The 24,254-nt window shown below is 43.6% G+C and overlaps 3 protein-coding genes across 3 annotated transcripts; 2 read left to right on the top strand and 1 right to left on the bottom strand.

Annotated features, from left to right (window-relative positions):
• Positions 1-421: 421 nt before the first annotated feature.
• Positions 422-10,578, top strand: LOC119653693 (GDP-fucose protein O-fucosyltransferase 1). Its single transcript, XM_038058563.1, has 3 exons — positions 422-958; positions 1,024-1,145; positions 9,553-10,578. Exons 1-3 carry the CDS (start codon positions 844-846, stop codon positions 10,516-10,518), a joined length of 1,203 nt encoding a protein of 400 aa, XP_037914491.1. The 5' UTR covers positions 422-843; the 3' UTR covers positions 10,519-10,578.
• On the bottom strand, positions 10,573-11,715 carry LOC119653694 (N-terminal Xaa-Pro-Lys N-methyltransferase 1-B). Its single transcript, XM_038058564.1, has 2 exons — positions 11,563-11,715; positions 10,573-11,507 (listed from the first exon to the last, which is right to left on the bottom strand). Exon 2 carries the CDS (start codon positions 11,503-11,505, stop codon positions 10,708-10,710), a length of 798 nt encoding a protein of 265 aa, XP_037914492.1. The 5' UTR covers positions 11,506-11,507; positions 11,563-11,715; the 3' UTR covers positions 10,573-10,707.
• A 64-nt stretch (positions 11,716-11,779) lies between these two features.
• On the top strand, positions 11,780-23,289 carry LOC119653692 (golgin subfamily A member 2). The gene is made up of 5 exons (XM_038058562.1): positions 11,780-11,957; positions 12,081-12,857; positions 21,295-21,528; positions 21,585-22,203; positions 22,264-23,289. Exons 1-5 carry the CDS (start codon positions 11,910-11,912, stop codon positions 23,103-23,105), a joined length of 2,520 nt encoding a protein of 839 aa, XP_037914490.1. The 5' UTR covers positions 11,780-11,909; the 3' UTR covers positions 23,106-23,289.
• Positions 23,290-24,254: the final 965 nt, after the last annotated feature.

The raw sequence follows: 24,254 nt of genomic DNA on the forward strand, positions 1-24,254 counted from the left end.
TTTTCTCACTTTTGTTTTTCTTTCTTTTCCTTTTGTCCTGAATATGCCCCACTTCTTTACGGACGATTTCCTTTGCTTCGGGGTCTAGATGCCAAATGGCTCCTTCTGCGTAGATAACTACGTCTTCAATTCGTGGTTTCGCATCGATTGCGAAATTGAGTCCGTTGTTAAGTAGTTTCAGCTTGTAAAAATGCAAAATTTGCAGAATAAGGGAAAAAACCTAGTTGGTTCCTTAATCTAAGTTAAATCCTATCAATAAAAATTTTCTTGTGAATTGTCAGAAACAGGTCTAATTACGTATTACTTTTACTCTTCCCCAATAACCCTCAAATTTTGCATTTTTTTTCCGCTCATCAAAGGTAATTTTAAAAAGGTTCATGCTCAGAATGAATGCCAATTGTGTCTCGACTGTCCTATTAGATTCGCTGGAGACCCAGCCAGCTGTCATCAGGCCGGCGACAGTTCGTTCTGTTCTAATAGAACTGGTTTTTCCGCCCTCTGTTTTGTCCGCAGATTAATCTGTGCTCCCAGCGACTATGCATTATCCATGATACTCACCTTCCGGCTCCTTAAAATATTGCGAAATCACTAGAATTGATCTAAATGATATATTCAAATCCTTCGGCGCGAACTTTATCCAATATATCTGTAAAATGTCACTTGTCTCCCGGCATTGTCGTTTGTAAACAAAAACTCTTTGCTAGCGCTCATGAACACGCGCATGCCTGTGCCGGTAAAACGAGAGTAAATTGTGATTAGAGGAAAACATAAAAGTGAAAGTAGTTCATAAATTGCCTGTAATAAGTTATAAAAGTAGCGCAGTTTTGACTGAATCGCACCAAAATGTTGCGATTGTTTTCCATATTTTTGGTGTTGGCTTTGAGCTCTGTTGGGAGCATTCAAGGCGTGGTAACCGATCCAGATCCTGCAGGGTATATCGCTTATTGTCCCTGCATGGGTGAGCTTTTAATTTATTGTTCATTTAATTCATTTTTAAATTTTTACGAGTCAATTTTGATGCAGGCCGGTTCGGAAATCAAGCAGATCATCTCTTGGGAGCCCTGGCCTTCGCGAAGGCGCTTAACAGAACACTTATCTTACCACCTTGGGTTGAATATAGAAAAGGCGAAATAAAATCGATGCAGGTAAGTAGCACGTTATATCTGCTGTCGATAATTCTCAGAAGCGTGGTTTATAGATCCGGAGTGGGTATCCAAGGTGACTATAGTGACCGCGACCCACCATTCACAAAGATAGTAATTATCGGGGTTTCACTCTCTTTAATAATCCATGTAGTAGACTATTTGCGCACTTATTCCCTCCCCATTGTCAGGATTAGCGTTCAACGCTCTAATTCGGGAAATATGGGTTGTAATATAATTTTCCACAATAATACATACATTTCATCGTCGTACGTTGGGAACAATATGAGCACATTTTCTACATTGATAGATTACGTTTAAATAATAAATCCAAAAAGGTAGTCAACCCCCTTGCTCTGGGTATTTGCAGTAATTGATTAGCGTCTGCATTTCCATTATGGGGTGGTGCGACCTGTGCGTCATACATCAAATAGGTGCTTGCCACTAGATAGTCCCACAAATTACCATTCGCGCGCCTTATCCTTATTTTTAATGTCACCAAATCAATCGAAATAAAATCATTTATTAGCAATGTCTGAATTTGGGATTTGGCGAATATTCAGAATGTTAGGGGTTTAAGAACCAAGCTGGGGGCCTTCAATTTACACGTGCTGGCTCAGCAACACAATGCCATCTGTATTTCCGAAAACTGGCTGGATAATGCCATATTAAACTCCTAGCTCCCCAAGGGTACTCCACTTTCCGCTATAACAGGGGCATCGTAAGTCTACCGGCGGTGGGGTCCTAATTGCGATAAAAGATACGCTCCCCACCGAACTCGCCCTCTCCTCCTCTGGCTCTTCTTTTGACTGTGTTGCTTTTTGTGCCTTTCCACCCAGCTTCCTTCCGTTCATTATATCTTGTGTATAAGTCCTCTATGCTTGCCCTTCTCACCTATATGAAGAATTGCTTGACAGTTTGACTGAACTCCTTACTGTCAGATTTCCTTCCCTCCCTTCCTTTTTTCCTGTGCGGAGATCTTAACCTCCCCTTGCTCCACTGGCCAAGTCATCCTAGCCTTCCGAATCCTTTTAACAACTTCGCCCTTCTATTTTCTGCCTTTGTGAACACATGCTTTGCCCCGGATTTCAATACTACCGAAAACTCCTTGGATCGCACTCTCGATCTCTTCCTTTCCAACCTTCCCGAGCGGCATCTCTCTTTATTTCCTTGAACATCCCGGTATATTAAAACTGACGCTCATCACCCCGCTCCCTCGTTCAAACTCCAAAATCGAGCGTAAATCTTCTAAATCCCCCCTCCCTGCTTCAACGCCGCACCTTCCTTGATATGTGTACTTTTTCTAACTCTGCAATTGCCTGATGGACTGTTCTGCCAACTCGGATATTACTTTCCGCACCGCCTCTGATAACACACGTAGTGTGGACATTTTTTAAGTACCCTTACCGGAGCTCGAGATTTACTTTCACTCCCCAATCCCGAGGCTATGCCGGTCCTACTACGCTCTACAGCTTGGGTGCTTTGGGTCCTCTGTCTCCTTCTATAGTTTTAATCGTAAGGTAAGTCATTTACTTGCTCCTCCCTCTGAGGACAATATGTAATAAGAAATTTGCTTCCGGTATATTGTCTTCATTAAATAATTGTTGGCGCAACAATCCAATTCATGTTCTAACACACTTCAAGACCTGGATCAGGGCCTTGAAGTGCATTAGAACATTTCATTCAAGACTGTAGCGGTGCACTATAGTACATTGTCGGAGTCAACGCGGTCAGCATTGCGCTGGCCCGAGATTATTACCATAATTTGACTCAGGTACTCATTCACAGCTGAGCCGACTGGTATCCGGCGTCAAATTACTATACAAATTCCACTACCGCCAGTGAGATATGAACCGCGACCTTCCGTACTCTAACCACTCAGCTTTTTGGACACACATTGTCTTCAATAAATAAATAAACAAATTCATATCTTTAGTTTGCCGGAGAAAACACCGTACTCCAACTTACCTCCTACGTTCTCAAATCCGGCTTTCTTCACTAGCCAATTCCCCTTAGTTAGCACACTTTTCATGAACCAGCTAATCTTTCATGCTAAAGGTTTATGAGGATTACCCTTTTCTATTTGAGTTGAAACAAGCCAAGATAACACTCCTCGTTTTAACTTCAAGCGCTTTGAAACAGTAATCATCTAAAGAGCTCGCTTAGAACCGATTACTTTCGACTTCTTGCTTTTAAGACGTCTGAGTCTCGAACTTGCTGACCAGCTCCACCGGACCCTCGTCATTTAAGATGTCCGCATTCAGAATTCAGGTAAATTTGATCACCTTCCTGAACTTTGCGACTCGCAATATAGCCCCATCCCATAACGTGGCAAGCGATATTGTTATGTAGGTCATTATCAAGACGCGTCTGTCCAAACAGCGACTCACGAACTGACGCCCAAGAGAGAGTTAACACTTCTACAACTCAAGAAGGATATCTATTTTCAATGCCTTGGTTAGATCCGCGGTCATCTTCTCTTCTAAAACCTTTTTTTTTATCGTCATCCCCATTTTCAGAGAGTAATGCTTCCCTGAAGGTTTCTCCAAGTGCTGTTCATCCCTCTTTTTATTCATGGTGGGTATTTTTGCTTCTGCTTGATTCGAAGTATCGTTGACAACGTCTTTTGGATGGTTTCCTTCTTTTCCCTGTTCGTTATATAAATTTTTGTCGACTTTGGGCTCCATGTAGCTTGCGTATGGCTTAATAGGTGCAAACGTAACGATTTTAAAACTCCTGTATCCGGGGGGACCCTCCACCCAGCCTCCTCATTTCTCGAAGCAGCTGACTGGGGGTGCGGTCGCCCAGCGTCGGCTCGTTTAGCAAGTGATTCAGATTCGCTTATCGAAAGCCGGTGTATGAGCTGCTCCTTTAGCCGGTCGTAGGGGCAGTCCTCCAATATGTTCGCGACTAGCCCCCTTCATTGAGACCGATAAGCACGTGGCATCCGTTGTGTGCGGGCGCAAATTTTACTTCGTATTGGCGGAACCACGTCGCCGGATTGTACCGCCCAAAGGAGGGCACCCTGATTGCGACCGCTACCACAGGGGGATCGCGTCTCCCGCCGTTTTGTCTTCAAAAGACATGTTTAATCTGGGTCTATCAAGCGAGCTGAGTGGCGGTGGAACATCGGGTCGGAATTAGACCAACGAAGCAGCGACAAAGAAATCGACCCGAGCGGAGACCAGAGCAGAATCTTCCTCTTAAAAACCACGCACCGGTTTTTGCAGTAAGTGTACACTTTTATTTACGAATATTTATATCGACAAACCATCTTCTTCTTTTTTGAGCCTTTGTCCCGTTCACAAGCGGGGTCGGCTTGTCGTGATCGGTTTTGTCATTTGATTCTATCAAATGCCTGATCTGGATGCAATAGCGAGGCTTTTAAATCCCCGTCTAGCGTATGTTGAGGTGTGATGGTCTCATAGGGAACCGCTTAGCAATCAGTGACGGTGGTAGAATGTCGGTGTCTTATAAGAATATAGTCGATTTGCGTTTTACTATTTCCACTATAAAATGTAGGAATATGAGACAATTGCTTGATGAATCATGTATTCATAAGTATTATACAAGGTCATGGGTATCCGCAAAATCGATTATATGCTCACTACCCTCATTGCGCGCTCCAAACCCTTTTCCCCCATGGCACCTGGTTCTGTCTGCCTTTTCACTCACATGACCATTAAGGTTGCCGGCAATGATGATGTGCCTTGCCAGAAGGCATCTTTCTGGGCATCAAGTCGACCTGTCTGTGGTGCGTACGCGGTGAAGAATAGAAGAATAGTGTTATCAGCTGATGAGGTGAGCTTCATCAGTCGGTCATCAAATCGTTCGACTTCTGTAATGGCATCATGGAAAACCTATGAGATGGCATTGCCAATACCGTATTGTGTGTGTGGGCTACCAAAATAGAGAAGTTTATAGCCATTTTTATCGCGTTCGCGTTCTAAGTCGCAGGTTTTGACACCAGACCATCAGGTTTCTTGTAGAGCACAGATATCAACGCGCCTTTTCCGAAGGGCTCTTGCTTCCTTGGTCTTTCCAGTTAGGGTGTCACGTATTTGTTTTGCTCGGACTAATTTACTTACGTCCTGACGTCGTCCATGCGTGAAAACCCCTTACCCATTTCTCGACAGGACAGGGGTCCGTCCTACCGCGTTGACTGGAGGTGGACGCCCTGGCATTTTTCCGAGGCTTGTTACTCGATGGGAACATGTTGTTTCTAACGACATTGGATGCATTTTCTTGGTCCGCCTGTCACCAAGAGAGATCAGGTAGGATTTATCATAGTGGAATAACTCCAACTATACTTTATTTATCTTTTTTCCTGATCTCAGCATTTTATTTCTGTTTTACTGAGGATAGTACAAAGTACGTTGCCTCAAAGCCCTTTCCTTTACCTGGGCTTGGGCATGGCGGAGTTTATACGCACAATGTATGTTGCAAATATGCACATGCAAAGTAAATATTTGCGTACCACAACAAAAAATAAACTTTTCTGTTATTCTTAAAGTTAAAAAATGGTGTGTTCCTGACAGATTACGCCGGGGTGGTTGATCACGGTGGCTAAGACCGTGAAGTCAGCAGCTCCGCGTGGTGATCATGTGGTGCTGTTCGTCGAATTTTCCAATCGTTAAACCAGTCGTATTGTTGAGAATCTGAATAGCCGTCATCTACCTTTTCATTTTGTCATATTATTTGGTTCCCCGCCGTCCACGATTGATTTTGGCATCAAGCTGGAAAATTTCTATCACAAATGCAACAATACCATTGAAGATGCGCAGAACGCAACTGCGATCTTGATTGCCCAGCAGACGTCATCTCTTTTGTCCCATAAAAATTCAAAGCTTGCCTAGGCAGTTACTCCTCCCATATAAATCTCCTTGGTCCAGCCGTAGTATTCGGATAGAATTCGGTTTAGACAAAAGTTGGATCCAAGGTATCCGGATGGGTCATCTCAAGCCACATATCGGACACAGTATTGGTAACCCACATGCAATCTATGACGGAGACAGACTTCTTCAAGTACCTAGAAATTCTGCAAAAAACTCATGTTCGAATTGTTGATTTGAAGGATGCACTGCTGTCCGAATTTCGGCGACATGTGAAGATGGTGCTGGAATCGCGTCTCTCGGGGAAGTATAAAATAAGGCGAGTTCCTTGCATGCAGCCGTATGTAAGACAGATTGTAAGCTGACTTCGCTTAACTTGAGGATCGATCTTTCAATCCTTTGAGTGAGGCAGAATCAGACCAAAAGCGGACCGATGAATGAAACTGAAAGGCAATGCACGATAAACATGTGAGTTTTCTCTGGCAGCCGTTTGTCGAACAGATGGCTGAGGACCATGCCGCCAGACTCTACATACCCTACATTTTGCATTGCCGAAACTGTGGAGAAGAGGGGGAAACCTTCAAGCACTTCCTTTTCAACTGCTCAGCTCTAGCTAGAGTCAGGCTACGGACATTAGGTAAGCCATTCTTTAGGGACCTCAGAGAGAATTCTAGCTGCAAGGTGAGAGAGCTGCTTTCCTTTGTGAATGCTAGGAGCTGGCTTAGAAGATCGGAGCCGGTTGGACTCTACCTCCATACTCTCATACAGCATTCATGGTTTTAGGAGTTTGTGGCATCAAAACCGCGCACCACAGCGATAATTGGACTCCTATCTCACACAATCAAAATTGTATCATTCCGCAAAATTGCTCGATGTCGCGGGCGTTCTCGGTGAATTTCCTCATTTCGCACTTAGTGCTAGTATTAGGTCAAATCTGGAATCCTTCTCCGAAATTGAGAGACAACTAAGAATAAAGAAACATAAAACGAAATACATCAGTAATATGAAGGTGAGACGTTGACGTGTTTCAATTTCCGTGTGCTTTTAACATATTGAATTCATTATCGCTTGAAAGGTGAAGATTGCTTTGTAAAAAAGGAAACAATTACTTGTTTAACTTCTACAACAACCCTACAAATATCGGGCACGATAACTAGTCTAATCAACAAATTATTCTAATGGAGGTCGTGCAATTTTACTGACATGTTGATGTGGTAAGTGCTAATAGAAACCGCGCGGACCGTGAATATTGTTTTGATGTCCCCACGTTGAAAACACAAAGCAAATGTTGACTACAGACGAGCTGTGGCATACCTCTCAGTCCCTAGCTGAAGTATTTGGCAAAAGCCATTTTCCGATCAACTTGGATACCCCTTAGAGTCTCTCATTAGCTTAATCTGCTCACTCAGTAATCTGACGGCCTATCGTATGATGCAAAAGATATCAGATTTATGAGCAAAACTCATCTTTACGATGTTTCGCCACATAACGATTCGTTTTTCATCACAACAAATCAAAGTCGAACACTTAGCCACCGAGTCGGCTTGCTCGTTCAAGGCCTGCACCGAGACTCCACTTGCTTTGCACAATTAACTTAAAATTTCTCACTGGCCCACAACGGCCATCATTTCAGGTACCCTTCCTTCACGCTTGCAAAAATTGCCGCGCGACAACAAAAAAAAGTTTAAATGACAGTACGCGTTGCGCATTTCCAGAAACTTACATATACAAGAATTTCTCTATTGCCCGTATCGAATCTTTAGACAACTTGCATCTGGTGGCATGCAATTAGAAGAAAAAGTTTTAAAGTGAAATCATTTTATCTTTTGAGTCGGGATGGGAAACAGAGAATTGAATATGGAGAAATGACGTTAAAAAACAACTACAGGGTGCGGCAGCATAACTTCCTTTTTTCAAAACTCAATAAAAACTATTGTATGCATCGGAAAATATTTATTTATTTTTTATAATGTAGGTACATGTCTAAAGTTTTTATTTACATTGTTTTGAAGATCAAATCTGTTAGGTGACGTCCCCCATTCTCCATACATTGCGTAAACCGATTTCTGGCGTTTGTCATGACTCTTGTTAGCATAGCAGGTGTTATGTTGGCAATTTCTTCTTGGATGTTGGTCTTCAAATCTTGTAGGCTTCTTGGACGGTTCACATAAACACGGGATTTCAAAAAACCCCATAGAAAAAAATCACAAGGGGACAGATCGGGAGAGCGTGCCGGCCATTCCAAATCGCCTTTAATTGAGATAAGGCGCTTTGGAAAGTGTTCCCTCAAAACAGTCATCGATGCTCTTGAAGTGTGTGCTGTTGCACCGTCTTGTTGGAACCAAGTGTCCCCCAAATCCAAATTTTCTAGCCGTGGGAAAAAAAATTCTGTAGCATGTTTACATACCGGTCCGAATTCACTGTCACTGTAACCTCATTTTCCTCAAAAAACCAGGGACCAATAATTCCAGCTGAGGAAATTGCACACCACACTGTGACTTTGGGTGAATGCAAAGGCTTTTGATGCAATTCTCGAGGGTTGGTGTCAGCCCAGTAGCGCATGTTTTGTTTGTTAACCGACCCACACAAATGAAAATGGGCTTCATCGCTAAAAAAACAATAGCACCCTCGGGAACGACATCAAGAAGAAACTCACACGCGTTCATCCGAGAATTGAAGTCACGTTCTGAACGTTCCTGCACTATCGCCATCTTATAGGGATGAAAATGAAGATCATCACAAAGAATTCTTCTCACAGAACGATCGGATAGTTCAAGGGCAGATGCGTGTTTGCGCGCAGAACGCCGTGGCGATCGCAACATTGACGCTCTCACTGCTTCAATGTTCTCAGGTGATCTAACGGGCCGAGGGACACCAGTTCTTCCTTTTGTCGCACTTGCAGTTTGTCTGAATGTAGTGAGCCATGTAACAATTGATTTGCGGTCTGGGACGGGAGCCAACGGGGCTAAATTAAAGCGATTCCGAAATGCACGCTGTGTTGCAATAATCGAACATCCGCTTGAAAAGTAAACCTCAACGGCAAAGGCACGCTCCTCACTATTCCAACGCATGATGGCGACTGAACCGTGTCGGGACAAAACTTTACAGTATCCCTCTTGAACGAGACCACTAGCGCTCCGCTATGACATCAACTAACTGAGTGGCGCGCATTTTAAAAAAGGAAGTTATGCTGCCGCACCCTGTATAATAGGAGTTTGCTGCATAAATATGGTTATAATTGGTATTCGATGTGATTATTGTCCGTCATTGCCAAATAAGGTCAATCCCCTGTGGGAGGTGTGTCCAGGTACCGCAGACGCTTCCTTCGCGACATTATTTGCACATTGTGCCATTCACCCACTAGCACGGAACACATAAAACTTTGAGCTGGGTTTACCATTACTTTCCCGGAACACATCCCCTACTAGGTCCTCCGCTCTTTCCAATGCAGATAATCAGAGATTTGCTATTTTAGTCATTGCTTCCGTTGGAATTTGATTTGATTCTTTCACCACTACTCATCTTTACCAATTCACTCCATGATTTCTAATACTAATTCAGTTTCTTTCTGGTTTCAGGTGCCTTTTAATAAGTACTTCAAAGTAGAGCCAATACTGGAATATCATCGTGTTATTACCATGGAAGATTTCATGAATGAAACTGCCCGAAAAATTTGGCCTCTCCACAAACGAATCTCATTTTGTTACATGGAGCGCAAAAGCCTCGACCCAAAGAACACCAAAAAGGATTGTAATGCGAAGGAAGGGAACCCATTTGGATCATTCTGGGATACATTTCGCATTAATTTTGTTGCCTCTGAATTCTTCGGTCCATTGCACTACGACGTCCACCATAGCGACGTCGCCTCAAAATGGGCAGACAATTATAATCCGAAAGATTGGCCAGTTCTCGCTTACACCGGAGCTCCTGGAAGTTTTCCCGTCCAAGCGGAAAATCGTAAGTTGCAAAAATATATTCAATGGAGCGACACGTATGCCACGAAGGCTGAGAAGTTCATAAGGACGAAACTACCGAAAGGGGCGTTTATTGGTGTTCATCTGCGCAACGGAATCGATTGGGTGAGAGCTTGTGAACATGTTAAGTCGAGCACGAACCTCTTCGCGTCGCCACAATGTTTAGGTTATAAGAATGAACACGGAAAACTCTATGACGAGCTGTGCATGCCGTCCCGCAACATTATAGTGAACCAATTGAAACGGCTGATAAGAAAGGTCAAGTCGGAAAGCCCAACGAATCAGATCAAGTCAATCTTCGTGGCTTCGGATAACAATCACATGATCGAGGATCTAACGAGAGACTTAAGAGAGGTGGACGTCTCGATCCACAAGCTGGAAACGAATGATCCTCACCTGGATCTCGCAGTCCTGGGGACCGCAAATTATTTCATAGGCAACTGCATATCCTCGTACTCGGCCTTTGTGATCCGAGAGCGCGAAAGCAGAGGTTTTCCTTCATATTTCTGGGCTTTTCCCAAGGCTGATATTCAACTCGGCGATGAATTTGCAAAACATGACGAATTGTGATAATCATTCCATATATTGTAAGACCAACGTTAAATAAAACTTTGACGATTTTAGCTTAAATTTTGTTTTATTCAGACACGAACAGTTTAATGTTTTTCAAGATTTCTCTTGGGTTTTCTAGACAGCGCGTGTCAATTTTGGGGAGTTTTCCTAAAATCGATGATTATCCACGGTAATTGACGTTACACACTAGCTTTTCCTTACCGGCCTCAGAGCCATCATGTAGATTGGGTACAATCCCTTTGGGAGATCTGTCTGTCGAATTGTCTTCACGATCCGCAAATTTGCTGACTGTATAATATCTTGGAACTTTCTCAAAGGCCTCGTTATCGACGAGTCTGTAGTGTCTACCTCTATTTCTCCAGACGAAGTGACATTCTCCTTAAGGACAATTACACCATTTTTCGCGAGGCCTACGGACGCGCGCTCTAGAAATGCTTGCAGATCTTCGTCGGTTAAGTGGCTTAAAACCCACTGGCACCATATCACATCATATTTCCCAGGTTCTGGGGTGAAATTCTGTAGTCCTATATTGTATATGGTGCCAAGTTGTGATGCATTCCCGCCCAAATACTCGCGCGCGGAATTGGCGAAATTTTCGTCCTGCTCAACCATGTCAACCGTTTGGAACAGCGGGAATAGAAGCGATTTCGTGACACGACCAATACCTGCACCACAATCGACCGCCGTTCGCCTTTCTACAGTTGGTTTCATCTTAAATATGTCTTTGAGAAACGATGATGAGCCTTTGATATCGCGATAGCTTATACCGCCAAAACCTCCGAGCATGCCGTCGACAGTTGCTGGCACCTTTGACCAATATTTCTTGGCATCATCGTAGAAAGGAGATTCTTTGTTTGAATCTTTCGAATCGGTTGCTTCTTCTTTTACAGGTGAATCCTCAGCCAAATTATTAGTGGTCACTATTTTGATATCTTGGATTTGTTCTGATATGTCGTCTGTGCTCGACTCGCCCGCGTTCTCCATTCCTATGAGCCAGGGTAAAGTTATCTAAATGTAATCTTCATCTAATTCCATTCCTACCTTGGCAAGACGCTCTTCGCAGCTAATTTTGATTACAAACGGCTGCTCTACGCATTTGACAACTTCACTTAACCTGGTTCGCATGCTTTTCCGCAAACAATTCCTCGCAAAACACTGAAAACATCAAGCCAATGTACACCTTTGCTTGTCCCAATGTCCTAAACTGAAACTCGTGCTTGGCAATGATGTAGTTGGTTGGAGGAAGACTGGCTGGCAAACGTCATACGTATTTCTGTTGCTCAAATGATAAAAGTGACAATGACATTTGACTGACAACTCAGACTCTGGTTTTTGATATTTTGAGCGGAAACAATTGCGGAAGGGCTAGTATTAGGACGAATTAAGTGATGGCAGATGATATTAAAGCCAGGAAACTGGCGGCGGCCAGAAAGAAAGTACGTTGAAAGGTTCCAAGGTGAAAATAAAGTGTTTGGCATTTGACACGTCAGACGCAGTGTTCAATATGTTGCTTGGGATGTCGTTTTCTAATTGGTTGAATCTTATTGGACTATTTTCAGTTGAAAGAGTATCAAGCGAAGGAGAAGGTCGTGGGCGGAAGTAAATCAGACCATGAACAGCATGAGAAGTTGGATGCCCAGGAGGTGCGCCGGTTGGAGTCGACAGAAGCCATCGCTCCGGTGAATATGAAAACTTCGGCTCCCCCGAGCACTGATATTTCTGTAGCGTCGCTGTCAAAGTCTAACGCATCCAGTTTCGACAGTGAAACAGCTTCAATCAATGGAACCCACACGCAGCATCCTCAACCAATTGAGAACTTCCTGCCGGCTTCCAACGACCTGGTTCACTCCAACACAATCGAACTCTTGATCAATGAGAAAGCCTCCCTTTGCTCTGAACTCGCACATTACAAGGCTATCAGCAAGGAAAAGTCGTTGGAATTAGAGGAGGCGAATATAAGGATTCAGGATGCTTTGAAAAGGATTGAAAAGCTGGAGAAGGATTTACTGAGTGGCCAGACACAAAACGCTCAATTGCAGGCTAACATTGAGCGTCTGAATGCATCAGCTGTGCAGTCGGAAAACGAAGTGGATAAGTTGAGGCAGGAAAATGTAGAGCTGCGGGATCACGTCGAGGAGCTGAAGCAAACTCTTCAGAAGGGCAACGAACAGATGAAGGTTCTTGAAGATCGACTGAAGGAGAAGGAATGCGAATTGGAGTTGAATCGAATCAGAATCAATCAAATTTCGGATGTGGCTTCGGTGGAGAATGATTCCAAAGTCGAGGCTCTCACGCAAACGAAATTCATGCATGAACAGCAAATTCGCGATTTACAGGTGAGTCGGTTTCTGAGTATTTTCTGTTTCCTATTTTGTGTTTAGAGTTAAGGAGAATACAAATTTCGAGGGTGTGCATGCTGATACTGTAGCTCTAGGGCACAGATATGATTTCGAGATCTTTGAGGTATCGAAATGCGATCCAACGAATATTATTGGTGAGGTGGTCGCATAAGATAAGTGTGCTTGTACATTGGGAGCTCTGCGCATTATCTATAGATTAAGGCGCTTCACATAAGCCGAGGTTCAAGAGGAATTTTGCTGTGGGTTTCTTAGCCGGGGCAGAATGGAAGACCGGCGATATTTTGCAAGTTTTTGACAGTATTCTTCACCGATGGATCACAAATGATTTGTGGAGTTGGTGCGGGAGTTTTCTCGTATACGCCTAGTGCAGTCGAGTAATACTATCTTCTAAAATTCGCCAGTCTATTCCAAGCGGAGGTACTTCTGATTCTGGAAGCCTCTCGATGCCTGGAACATGATCTAAGCACCAAGAATAATGTAATCATTAACAATGGTGCGTCGTCCGGAAGCATTGTTTCTTAACCAGCAACGCAAAATCAAGTGGCAACATTAAACCCACTTTATTCTGAGGCTTTGGAAAGCATCTGTCTCGCTTTAATTGTGTGCAGCGAAGATCCTCCTCGGCGATTCGCCGCAAAGTTTTTTACTCACATCAAAAACCGACGACAATTTTCAGATCGACTGAATTTCATCATCATCATCATCAACGGCGCAACAACCGGCATCCGGTCTAGGCCTGCCTTAATAAGGAACTCCAGACATCCCGGTTTTGCTCTGAGGTCCATCAATTCGATATCCCTAAAAGCTGTCTGACGTCCTGACCTACGTCATCGCCCCATCTTAGGCAGGGTCTGCCAGGTCTTCTTTTTCTATCATAGATATTGCCTTGGTAGACTTTCCGAGTGAGATCATCCTCATCCATACGGATTAAGTGACCCGCCCACCGTTACCTATTTAGCCGGATTTTATCCACAAGCTGACGGTCATGGTACCGCTCAGAGATTTCGTCGTTATGTAGGCTCCGGAATCGTCCATCCTCATGTAGGGGGCCAAAAATTCTTCGGATGATTCTTCTCTCGAATGCGGGCTTAAGAACCCAAGTCTCCGAGGAATACATTAGGATTCGCAAGATCATTGTCTTGTACAGTAGTTTAGTTTAGTTAACTGGGGGGAGCCGCAGCTCCGAGCACTCAGGCCATTATTAGGCCCACTGTACTATCCCCGTAAGTTGCCTATTCAATGGCTTCCCGCCTAAGGTGTTCGCAGGCTTTAGCGAATCTGAGAACATTCTCAAGAGGCAGAGAGTGTGCAGATTCTTCATTGAAGAAAACCTTGCCAAGGTGTCTTCATCTGAGATCTGAGGATGCCGGGCAGCTGCATAAAAAGTGCAGGGCTGTCTCCTCCTCCTCCTCACATTGGCTGCACACAGCCGAAACCACTACCCCAATCTTTTCCATATGGTAGTTTAAGGGGCAGTGTCCCGTCAAAAGCCCTACTAAGGTTTTCATGTCCCTCTTCTTAAGGGACAACAAAAATGCCGCTCTAGTGGCCCTAGACTCCTTCACAAGGATTTTCGCTTGCCGGCAAGAGTCCAAATTTCTCCACTCGGTTGCGTGAATCCTTGTAATTTCACCCTTCAGAGTAGACTTGACAGTAGATGGTCGGATTCCAAGAGCTGGTTCTGGCCCCACCATTGTGGATCCAGACCCTCGGCGAGCCAGTCTATCAGCCTCCTCATTACCAGCGATGTTAGAGTGCCCCGGCACCCACATCAGGAATGTTTCGTTCAGTCGGCCAAGTTTCAGCAGCACCTGATGACAACTCCACACCAACTGGCTTGATATGTTGTTGCCATTCAGTGCTGATAATGCCGCCCGACTGTCGGAACAGATTCTAATGGTGCGACCCCTCCATTTTTGTCGCAGACATTCTTCTGCTGCCAATGAAATGGCATATATCTCCGCCTGGAATATGGTCGTCATTTTTCCGAGGGGTCGGGCCAGTTCTATAATCGGATTCTCCGAGAACACACCTGCACCCGATCCATCCTCCGTGACTGACCCGTCGGTGAAGATTATTAGGTCTGTAATCTGAAAAGACTCATGGCCACTTGTCGACCATTCTTCTCTTTCGGTGATTACGACAGTGTATGTCTTTTGAAAGACGAATCTGGGAAACATATGATCGGTCGGCATCAGGGCTACCGGATGTTTTTCAAGGAATTTCCAGATAGACGCATGCCCGTTGGATTGGCCGCCTTTCCACGCCCCAATGGTATCGAGCCTATATGCGTCGTTGGCTGCTTTCCGTTTCACCTCCAACTGAATGGGGGGTAAATTTAGGATAGCTTCAAGTGCCGCAGTCGGCGTAGTACTCATTGCTCCAGTAATACTTAGGCAACCAAGTCTCTGAATCTGCGTTAGCAGCTTCCTGCTGTTAGCAAAGTTAAGTCTTGACCACCAGACGATGCATGCATACATCAAAATGGGTTTTATTATGGATGTATACATCCAATATATCCGTTTAGGTGAAAGTCCCCAGGTCTTACCTATCGCATTCCTACAGCACCAGAGCAATCTGCAGGATTTCCGGTATTGTTTCTGGATATGATACTTCCACGTTAACTTGGAGTCGAAATGTACTCCTAAGTACTTGACTATTTGTGCCAGCTGGATTTCCGCCCCTGCTAAGGTGGGTAGCGTATAGCTGCCCCACCTGACGTTCCTAGTGAACATAACTAGTCCAGTCTTCCTAGCGTTCACCGTGAGTCCATTGCGGAGGCACCAGCTGTGGATTACATGCAGAGTTGCATTCAAGCGGTCACATACTGTGTCCGCAAACTTGCCGGTAATTATTACGGATAGGTCGTCCGCAAATGCTTGCGCGAAGACTTTTTTGTCCTCCAGGAGCCACAGCAGGGTATCCATCACCAAGAGCCATAACAGTGGAGAGAGAACCCCTCCCTGTGGGCAGGCCCTGAGACATCCTGGTTCAATAGACTTCTGGCCGACCGATATGTGAATATTTCTCCACTCTAGCATGTGAAGGATCCAACTGATTAGCAGCGGTTCGATTTCATGCTGTCTTGCCGCATCACAAATTGCCGCAAATGAGGCATAATTGAAGGCACCTTCGATGTCCATGAATGCGCCTAAGGTGTATTCTTTATCGGACATCGCCTTTTCAATTTTTGCCGTAAGTTCATGGAGTGCTGTCTCCGTAGATTTGCCTTTTTGATAGGCGTGTTGCCTATGGTGAAGTGGCCATTTAGGAATGTGTGTATCCTTTATGAACCGATCTACTAATCTTTCTAGTCCTTTTAGCAGAAAGGACGTTAGGTGTAAGTGGGTTTTCCTGGTTTGGGAATGAACAACACCTTCACATCCCGCCATTTAATTGGAATATAAGCGTGTGTAAGGCATGCACGATATATATTCCGAATGTGTAGACCCAGGGCATCCATTCCTTCTATTACTAGCGCAGGCATGATGCCATCCGGACCTGCAGACTTGTATCTATGGAACGTGTTGAATGTCCATTTCACTCGCTCCAGTGATACCACTTTGCATGCCAGATTCCAGTCTCTCGGTTGAGGGCTGTATGCACCTGTTGGCTCTGAGATTAGATTTTGGATGCTGCCTGGGAAGTGTACTTCAAGCAAATGATTTGCCGTTTCTTCATCGCTTTCTGTGTACTTCCCATTCTGTAAACGTAAATAACCCAGTTTCTGGCTACGTTCTTTGACCAGAATCCGCTTCAGCTTTGAGGTTGCCTCAAGAGAGTTAGTCTCTTCGCAAAAGCGTCTCCAAGATGATCGTTTAACCGATCTTATGCTCTTCTTTAGAGCCTTCTGTGCCTCTTTATAGCGATTCCAGCTAGTGCTTGATTCACCCTTCAGAGCACCATTAAGGAGCATCCTTGTCGTTCTCCTCTGTTTTGCCAAATCCGAGTTCTACCATGGTGTTTTACCCTTCTTTGGCATCTTGAGTGGACAGCTTTCTTCGAAAGCTTCTCTCATGCTAGTTGTGATCATCTGGGTTGTCTTCTCAATTCCAGCAACGGATTTGGGCGCTCAATTCTGTTCGATACATTACCCAACCTGTCTTCCTCGGATTCCGAAATGGAGTGGGTGCAGGTAGATCCATGCCCATAACGAAATCAATGCGTCTGTGATCCGAGAGTGTGATATCGTTTAATACTCTCCACTCTCCGATCAGAGCCGCGATGTCAGGAGATGCCACCGTGATTTCGATGACCTCTCGCCTGACCACGTTGAAGAAAGTGGGTTCATTACCCACATTTAGGATCTGCAAATCGGTTCCTACTAGATACTCCGGTAGTCTCGATCCTCTTGTATTGATGTTCGAACTGCCCCAGCGTATCTGGTGAGCGTTGACAACACATCCTGCTATTACCCCCATGCCTCTACTTTTGGCATATTGGATAGCTCTGATGAATGTTTCACTGGGAACGTCTTATGCGTCGTAGGGGAAATATGCAGAGCACCATAGTATCGCTTTATCTCCCTGTTGACTTGTTATGGTTAGCTTAGCCGATGTGGTGTCACCATCACCTAGGTCGTTAACCAGGTTAGCCTGGAAGTCTTTGGAGACTACCATGCAGGCATACAATAGGTCAGCATGTTGGAAGTTTAGGCCCCTGACTGCCCCACCAACAACCCACGGTTCTTGTATGAGGTCTTGTACAGTAAGAGCGTTGATCCTATCGACTGCATTTGATCCTCAAAAATGAATCACAAAGGGCGTCCTGGAAATGGCTCCTTCAAGTATTTTTTCTTCACCAATGTTGCAAAAGTTTTGCGGGATTTCGTCAATTCAATGTATTTTACAATGACATTACACCCGGTCGGTCTCGGATACCTCAGGACCCGCATGATTTCTGTCTCCGAGCGGCCAGCGCGAACACTTTGGATTATTGCGGCTCTTTGACTATATTCCACCCTTGCTTTCAATATTTTGAGTGTTTCCAGATTAGGATAGCTTGTTTTTAATTACGCCCTTGTATCGATTGGTTATTGAGTCGACAGTCCTTGGTATCTTAATATCATCGTTTTTAACAAGAATGCGGTCAGGTGATTGCGATGATCACTTTTAACAATTTCCCCTCAAACAGATTTTTTGTTTGTATGGTATGTTTGGAGTAATTGTCTTGCTGGAAGGCCCATTTTATGGGCATTTCCTCATTGACACAACACAGCATGACGTTTTCCAGTATAACCACATGAATATTTTGATCCATTGTTGTTTTGATTCAATGTATGTGCAGTTGTTTTCTTTCTATATTGTATAGAAAGAAAACAACTGCACACCATAATGCCACCCGGAATTCGATCCTATTCATTGCATTTCTTGTCGTTAAGCGAAACCTGATTTCCATTTACATAAAGTTTTTGCTTATGCTTCCGAACGTCAATCAAGTGAAGGAAATGAGTTTGCGTAACATGTGGAAGTGTCTGGTTATTCTTTAAAACGGAGTTTGTGAGGATATTTTTTACACTCATCGCCTCGGGATCAAGTTTAATTCAGGCCTTCGTGCCCACTGTCTGTTTCTCGGATAAACATAAAATCTCTTCACCCAAGAAGGCGAAGAAAAATGCATCTATCCATCGGTCGGTCGCGGCTACAACACACAAGTTTCAGAGCAAAACATCAAATTGAGGTCATCCGGCCGAAACTCCCACGCTGACAGATTTGCCATAAATTTCGTTAATTGCCAAAATTTTATGTTCAAACTGAATTAACTCGTTTCCAGAATGATTACTGCAATCACACCACCACCAGCACTGGTTTTCTTTTAGGAAATTTGGGAAAAAGGTCGCCACTGACAGCGCCAACTAACACTTCCTGAAAGCCTTATATATTGACAATCTGTTCCTCAGTTCCCGGTTCAGCTGTTCTGCTGTCAATCGATCAGCCGGTCCCGCTAATTCCCACGCAAAATGCAATTTCACTTGCCTCAATCAGATCAATCGTTATATATGAACCGGTCAAGTTTAAATGCAAGGTTTATATTCCCTTTTGATCGTGTAGTAGTCAGAAAATTCATCTGAGCAATCGGATGATTCCGACGTAGTTCTTTGGCGACGAAATCCTTTGACGGAATCGGCGGAGGACTCAAGTCGATTACTTCGTTTATAGCTTGTCTCGTTTTAGTTGAATCTGTAGGGACATGGAGCGGAAAGTTTTTCTTGGAAAAAAGAAAAGAGTACTTTAATTAAAGGTTATCGGTGATACTTGCCGACCGATAAAAAGCAGTCAGCTAACTGCGGGCGGTGGCAGTAGCTAGATCTCTGGATTCTTGTCTCGCTGTGCGTTTCGACTGAACTGGATCTGTGAACTGTGACTGGCAAGTTAAACATTTTTGTAACTTGCGTTAATTCATTCAATGTATATCGACGGTATTGAATGGTACGCGAACGAGTGGAAACATTTCACTCGTGGCTAGATATCACCATGCAGTTCAACATGGATTTACTTCCAAACGGTCAATCTTTATCTATTCTTTCAAATCAGAATATGCACAACAGAACAGCCGAAAAGTTAAGAGTCATTATTCTAATGTTATAAGGAGGGGAAGCTATATGTTTGATATGAAAACCTTGTGCCACAATTAAGTTCATTCTCTTCGTTGCTTGTGAGAAATAATCCTTCAGCCAGGTACATCAAGCTATAGTCATAATAGGCAAGTTGTCTACGTGGAAGAGAAATAATAAGGAAGTTGTCTACGTAGAGAGAGAGTGAAGAAGAGAAAAGAGGACTACGAAACACTCTGCTGCTGTCAGGTATTGACGTTAAAGCCTCGAATAAATGGGTAATTGATGGGTTACAGAGGGGTTTCTTATTTTATTCTGGAATGCCTAGCTCCAAACAAAAAAAATACAAACGGTACATTTTTCATGTCTTCTCAGTTACCAACTCCAATTGCAAGCCATGCAACTAATTCAGGCAGGATGTTGAGAAGGGTCACATATACTAGCCGTCATAATTTCGCCTGCAAGATTTCCCATCAAGACCTCATAAGCTACTATTCTTATTATAACTGAGCAGAGAATCTTGGAAAATTATTTTTATTAATTGAAAATCTGACGGAATAATGAATAGATGACAGATCCATTTCTATAAAAGAAGGGGAGGCACACACTGACATTTTTGAAATTTTGTGACGAAAACTATATATTAGGTCATCAGGATCATAGGATGGCCACATAAACATATCTTGTGTTATACTTATCGCATCGGGTCATACTATACGGCGATTTGAAGACGACAATCTGGGCTACAGGTATCTCTTTGACAGTTTTATGATCGTACGTTTCAGTCTCAAGTTATAGCGCGTCAAAGATGGAGTCCACGAAGCAAGAAATTCGTCATATTTTACATTTTTACTACTTGAGAGGTAAAAATGCAACGAAGGCGGCCAAAAAAATGTGTGAAGTTTATGGGTCCGATACTGTAACGATTCGCACAGCACAGCGTTGGTTCGATCGATTTCGTTCTGGTGTAGTGGATGTCGAAGTTACACCCCGTACTGGTAGGCCAATCGTCGTAGACACCGATAAAATCGTCGAAATCATCCAAGTAGACCGGCATGTGAGCATTCGCTCGATTGGCCAGGAATTAGGTATAGACCATAAAACCGTTTGGGACCATTTGCAAAAGATTGGATTCCAAAAAAAGCTGGATGTTTGGGTGCCACACGAGTTGATGGAAAAAAATCTCTTGGACCGAATCAATGCCTGCGATGCACTACTGAAACGGAACGAATTCGACCCATTTTTGAAGCGGATGGTGACTGGTGATGAAAAGTGGATCACGTACGAAAATCTCAAGCGAAAAAGATCGTGGTCGAAGCGCGGCGAGCCGGCCCAAACCATCGCCAAGCCCGGATTGAATGCCAGGAAGGTTTTGCTTTGTGTTTTGTGGGATTGGAAGGGAATCATCCACTATGAGCTGCTCAACTATGGCCAGACCCTCAATTCGGTCCTCTACTGTGAGCAACTCGACCGTTTGAAGCAGGTAATTGGCCAGAAGAGGCCAGAATTTGTCAATAGGAATGGGGTTGTGTTCCACCAAGACAACGCTCGGCCTCACACATCTTTGATGACCCGCCACAAGCTACGGGAGCTCGGATGGGATGTCCTATCAGACCCACCGTATAGCCCGGACCTGGCACCAAGTCTCTTCCGGTCCATGCAAAACGCTCTTGGTGCTACTATGTTAGCCTCAAAAGAGAGTTGCGAAAACTGGCTGTTTGAGTTTTTTGCAAATAAGAAGGGGGGGAGGGTTTACAAGAGGGAAATTTCGATCACAAATACGACATTACTATTTCCCCAACATCATCTCTGAAATTCAGACATTTTTTACGTTCTTTTTGTTTTTCAAATCAATTCAAGGCGATGGTTCAGCAGTTGGAAACTGAACGTGAACAATCCAATCAGCAATATCAAAACTATGTCCAGCATCTTAACAAAGAGATCACGGCCTTCTCCGAGCGAAATTCAAAACTCACAGAAGAAAATACTAGGCTAGCCGAGCGAGAGCGTGGCTTAGTCGAGCATGTTGGTGAACTGGAGAAACAGTTGCAGCAAATTATAGCAAACCAGTCGAAGCAATCAGCCGTAGTTGAGGTAAGACGTAGAAAAATCCAAATTATTCACACCTTTAAAGCGATATATTCTTATAGCAACACGATAGTGATAAGAAAACAATTTCCGAAGAAGAAGTCGAACTTCGAACGAAGGAATTACTAAACGAAAAAAATGTGTTATCGGAAAAGGTCCAAGTTCAGGACGCTCAAATTGCCGATATGCAAAGACTGATGGATGAGAAACTTGAACTCATTCAACAACTTGAGGAACGAATCGAAAACTTCACATCAATACAATCGGATAGCACGAAATTACTAGCAAAAGTGGAAAGTAATAGCGTAGCTGCCTCGCGTGCAGTAGCGCAGAATGAAGAGTTGAAGAAACAGTTGGATGAAGTTCAAACGAAACTGATCCAGGTTACGAATGACAAAGTGGAACTGACGAATCTACTTGATGCTGAGCGATATGGAAATCGTGAAATTAGAGCGAATTATGAGACGATGGAGAATCAATTGACGACAATCACAGAGAAGTTGCACTTTAAAGATGAGGAAATGATTCGATTGACTAAAGAAAACACCGAGTTGAGTGAAACGATTGATAAATTAAAAGGAATAAGTCGTGAACGTGTGGATCATGATCATCACAATACACACAACGGAAAGCATGAACACGGAGATAGTTGTGATCATAGTCATGACCATATCGATGGAGGTGAGTACTTGACTGTAATATAACAAAAAAGGTAGCAAATAAATAAAAAATGTATTCCAGGACACGATGGGCATGATCATGATCATCACCACGGCCATGATCATCACCACGACCATGATCACCATCATGATCATCACCACGACCACGATCACGGATCTGATCATCACCACGACCATGACCACAGTCATAATCACGGTGCAGAGGATGACCATAATCACAGCCACGAACACCATAATCATGATAGCTGTCAAGCGACTAAACTAGACCGACCGGCAGACCAACAATCTTCGCCAGCCATTCCACAAAGCGAAGCTATGCAAAAACTAGAAGCCCGTTTCAAATCACTGATGAACGACGTAGCAAATTTAACGGATGAAAAACAACGACTTGAACATCTGGTTCTCCAGTTACAAGGCGAAACTGATACGATCGGCGAATACATTGCACTCTATCAAGCACAGAGGCGTGTTTTGAAGCAACGTGAAATTGAAAAGAACACACAACTACATAAGCTTAAATCGGAACGTGAAGAATTGCATAACAAAGTCACCCTCCTGAATCAACTGGTGAATAGTTTATCGCAACAAGTGGGTGCTCAAATGCTGAACAATAATATAAGCGTATTAGATCAACAGCAACCAAACGAACGGCAACAACTCCAAGGATCGGGACAGGATCATGAGAATGTACGATCCACGACTCCCAGTTCTGCATCAGAAGCTTCAGAAGGAAATCAAATAATTTTACCGAACACAAAACAACTCAATTCAAGTGAAATCATTCATGCAATCAAAAATATCGTGGCGGACATAAAAAACAGTGAAACGAATGATTTTGATTTAAGCGTTGTTCCAACGCTGGATCATTGTTCGTGTTGCTCGGGAAAATTCGAAACGATTTAGTAACCAATATCCGAATGTAATAATAAAATTTTAGAATATTTGCTTGTGATGTGAAAAGGGGACGAGTTGGTTTTGTGTTTTGTAAAACATGAGATATTGCCTTATATCAATTATAAAAAAAAACTTATTGTAAGGAAGACTATGTTTATTATGCGATATATAACCGATAAAAGTTTGTTTTCGTGTTTTTATTTTATATTCTCTTTTCAGTTGAGAAATATTCTATGTTAGGGCTTAGGGCAGGGCAAAGACTTAAAGACTTTCCAAGATTGTTGATTATTCACAGGAATCTCATAACGTTTTGGTTCGATGTTGATCCTGTTATATTTTCAAAACCTTATCTATTCAATTCTACGCCCAAACCACCAAAGGGATACATGTGGTGGGGCCTCAAGACACAGAATCTGGCAAACTTCTATTGAACCAACAGTTTCTTGCTACCAAATAATACCTTACGCGATGATTATTGAGATTATTTTTAAAGGGAAAACTACAGACGAAAAAGGACAACAACGAGTTTCCCCCGCCTGATATCAGGGAGTTGTTGTAAAGCTGACGGGCATGTCTAGAAAACTAGCCTTCTACATAAATAGACTACATACAGTGGAAGCAAATGGACGAAGGCGGCACGAAATGTTATTGTATATACGCAGGTTAGGTAGGAGGTATCTAACTGGCGCATGTGTCGATGACGTCTAGATGGTTTTCTTGTGTATGTTTTCCCATCTCATGCATCACATACACGCGGAAGTAATTGGAGACGGATCTTCAGTGTATAGTCTTCTTGTTTCCACAGAAGCAGCAACAATCCATATTGGATCAGGGCCTTGAAGTGTGTTAGAGCACTTCATTGAAGACCGTAACGGTACACTACAGTACAATGTAGGAGGCAATGTGGTGAGCATTGCGCTCGGAGAAGGGTACCTTGCAGTTATAAAAATCTCCCCTGGGGATTTCAATAGCAAAATAAAAGGCAAACGCATATTCAGACGACATGACGGAACCCATACCCTGAAGTACCTGGTTTTCACGGAAACAAATTCGAACACGCACGATAATCCCTATAAAGCGAACCACTTCCGGCCAAATTGAACACATGTTACTCGACCGCCGTCATTTCACCCTTGATAAATGTCGGAACATATGTGG

The sequence above is a fragment of the Hermetia illucens genome, chromosome 4 (genome assembly GCF_905115235.1).
Source record: "Hermetia illucens chromosome 4, iHerIll2.2.curated.20191125, whole genome shotgun sequence".
Classification (NCBI taxonomy): Eukaryota; Metazoa; Arthropoda; class Insecta; order Diptera; family Stratiomyidae; genus Hermetia; species Hermetia illucens.

Excerpts from the sequence above, each read along its gene's own strand:
- LOC119653693 (XM_038058563.1), top strand. The coding sequence starts at position 844 with ATGTTGCGATTGTTTTCCATATTTTTGGTGTTGGCTTTGAGCTCTGTT. Across the intron at positions 959-1,023 it reads CGCTTATTGTCCCTGCATGG|GCCGGTTCGGAAATCAAGCA; the intron begins GTGAGCTTTTAA and ends ATTTTGATGCAG. Across the intron at positions 1,146-9,552 it reads GCGAAATAAAATCGATGCAG|GTGCCTTTTAATAAGTACTT; the intron begins GTAAGTAGCACG and ends TTCTGGTTTCAG.
- LOC119653694 (XM_038058564.1), bottom strand. The coding sequence starts at position 11,505 with ATGGAGAACGCGGGCGAGTCGAGCACAGACGACATATCAGAACAAATC.
- LOC119653692 (XM_038058562.1), top strand. The coding sequence starts at position 11,910 with ATGGCAGATGATATTAAAGCCAGGAAACTGGCGGCGGCCAGAAAGAAA. Across the intron at positions 12,858-21,294 it reads AGCAAATTCGCGATTTACAG|GCGATGGTTCAGCAGTTGGA; the intron begins GTGAGTCGGTTT and ends AATCAATTCAAG. Across the intron at positions 21,529-21,584 it reads AGCAATCAGCCGTAGTTGAG|CAACACGATAGTGATAAGAA; the intron begins GTAAGACGTAGA and ends ATATTCTTATAG.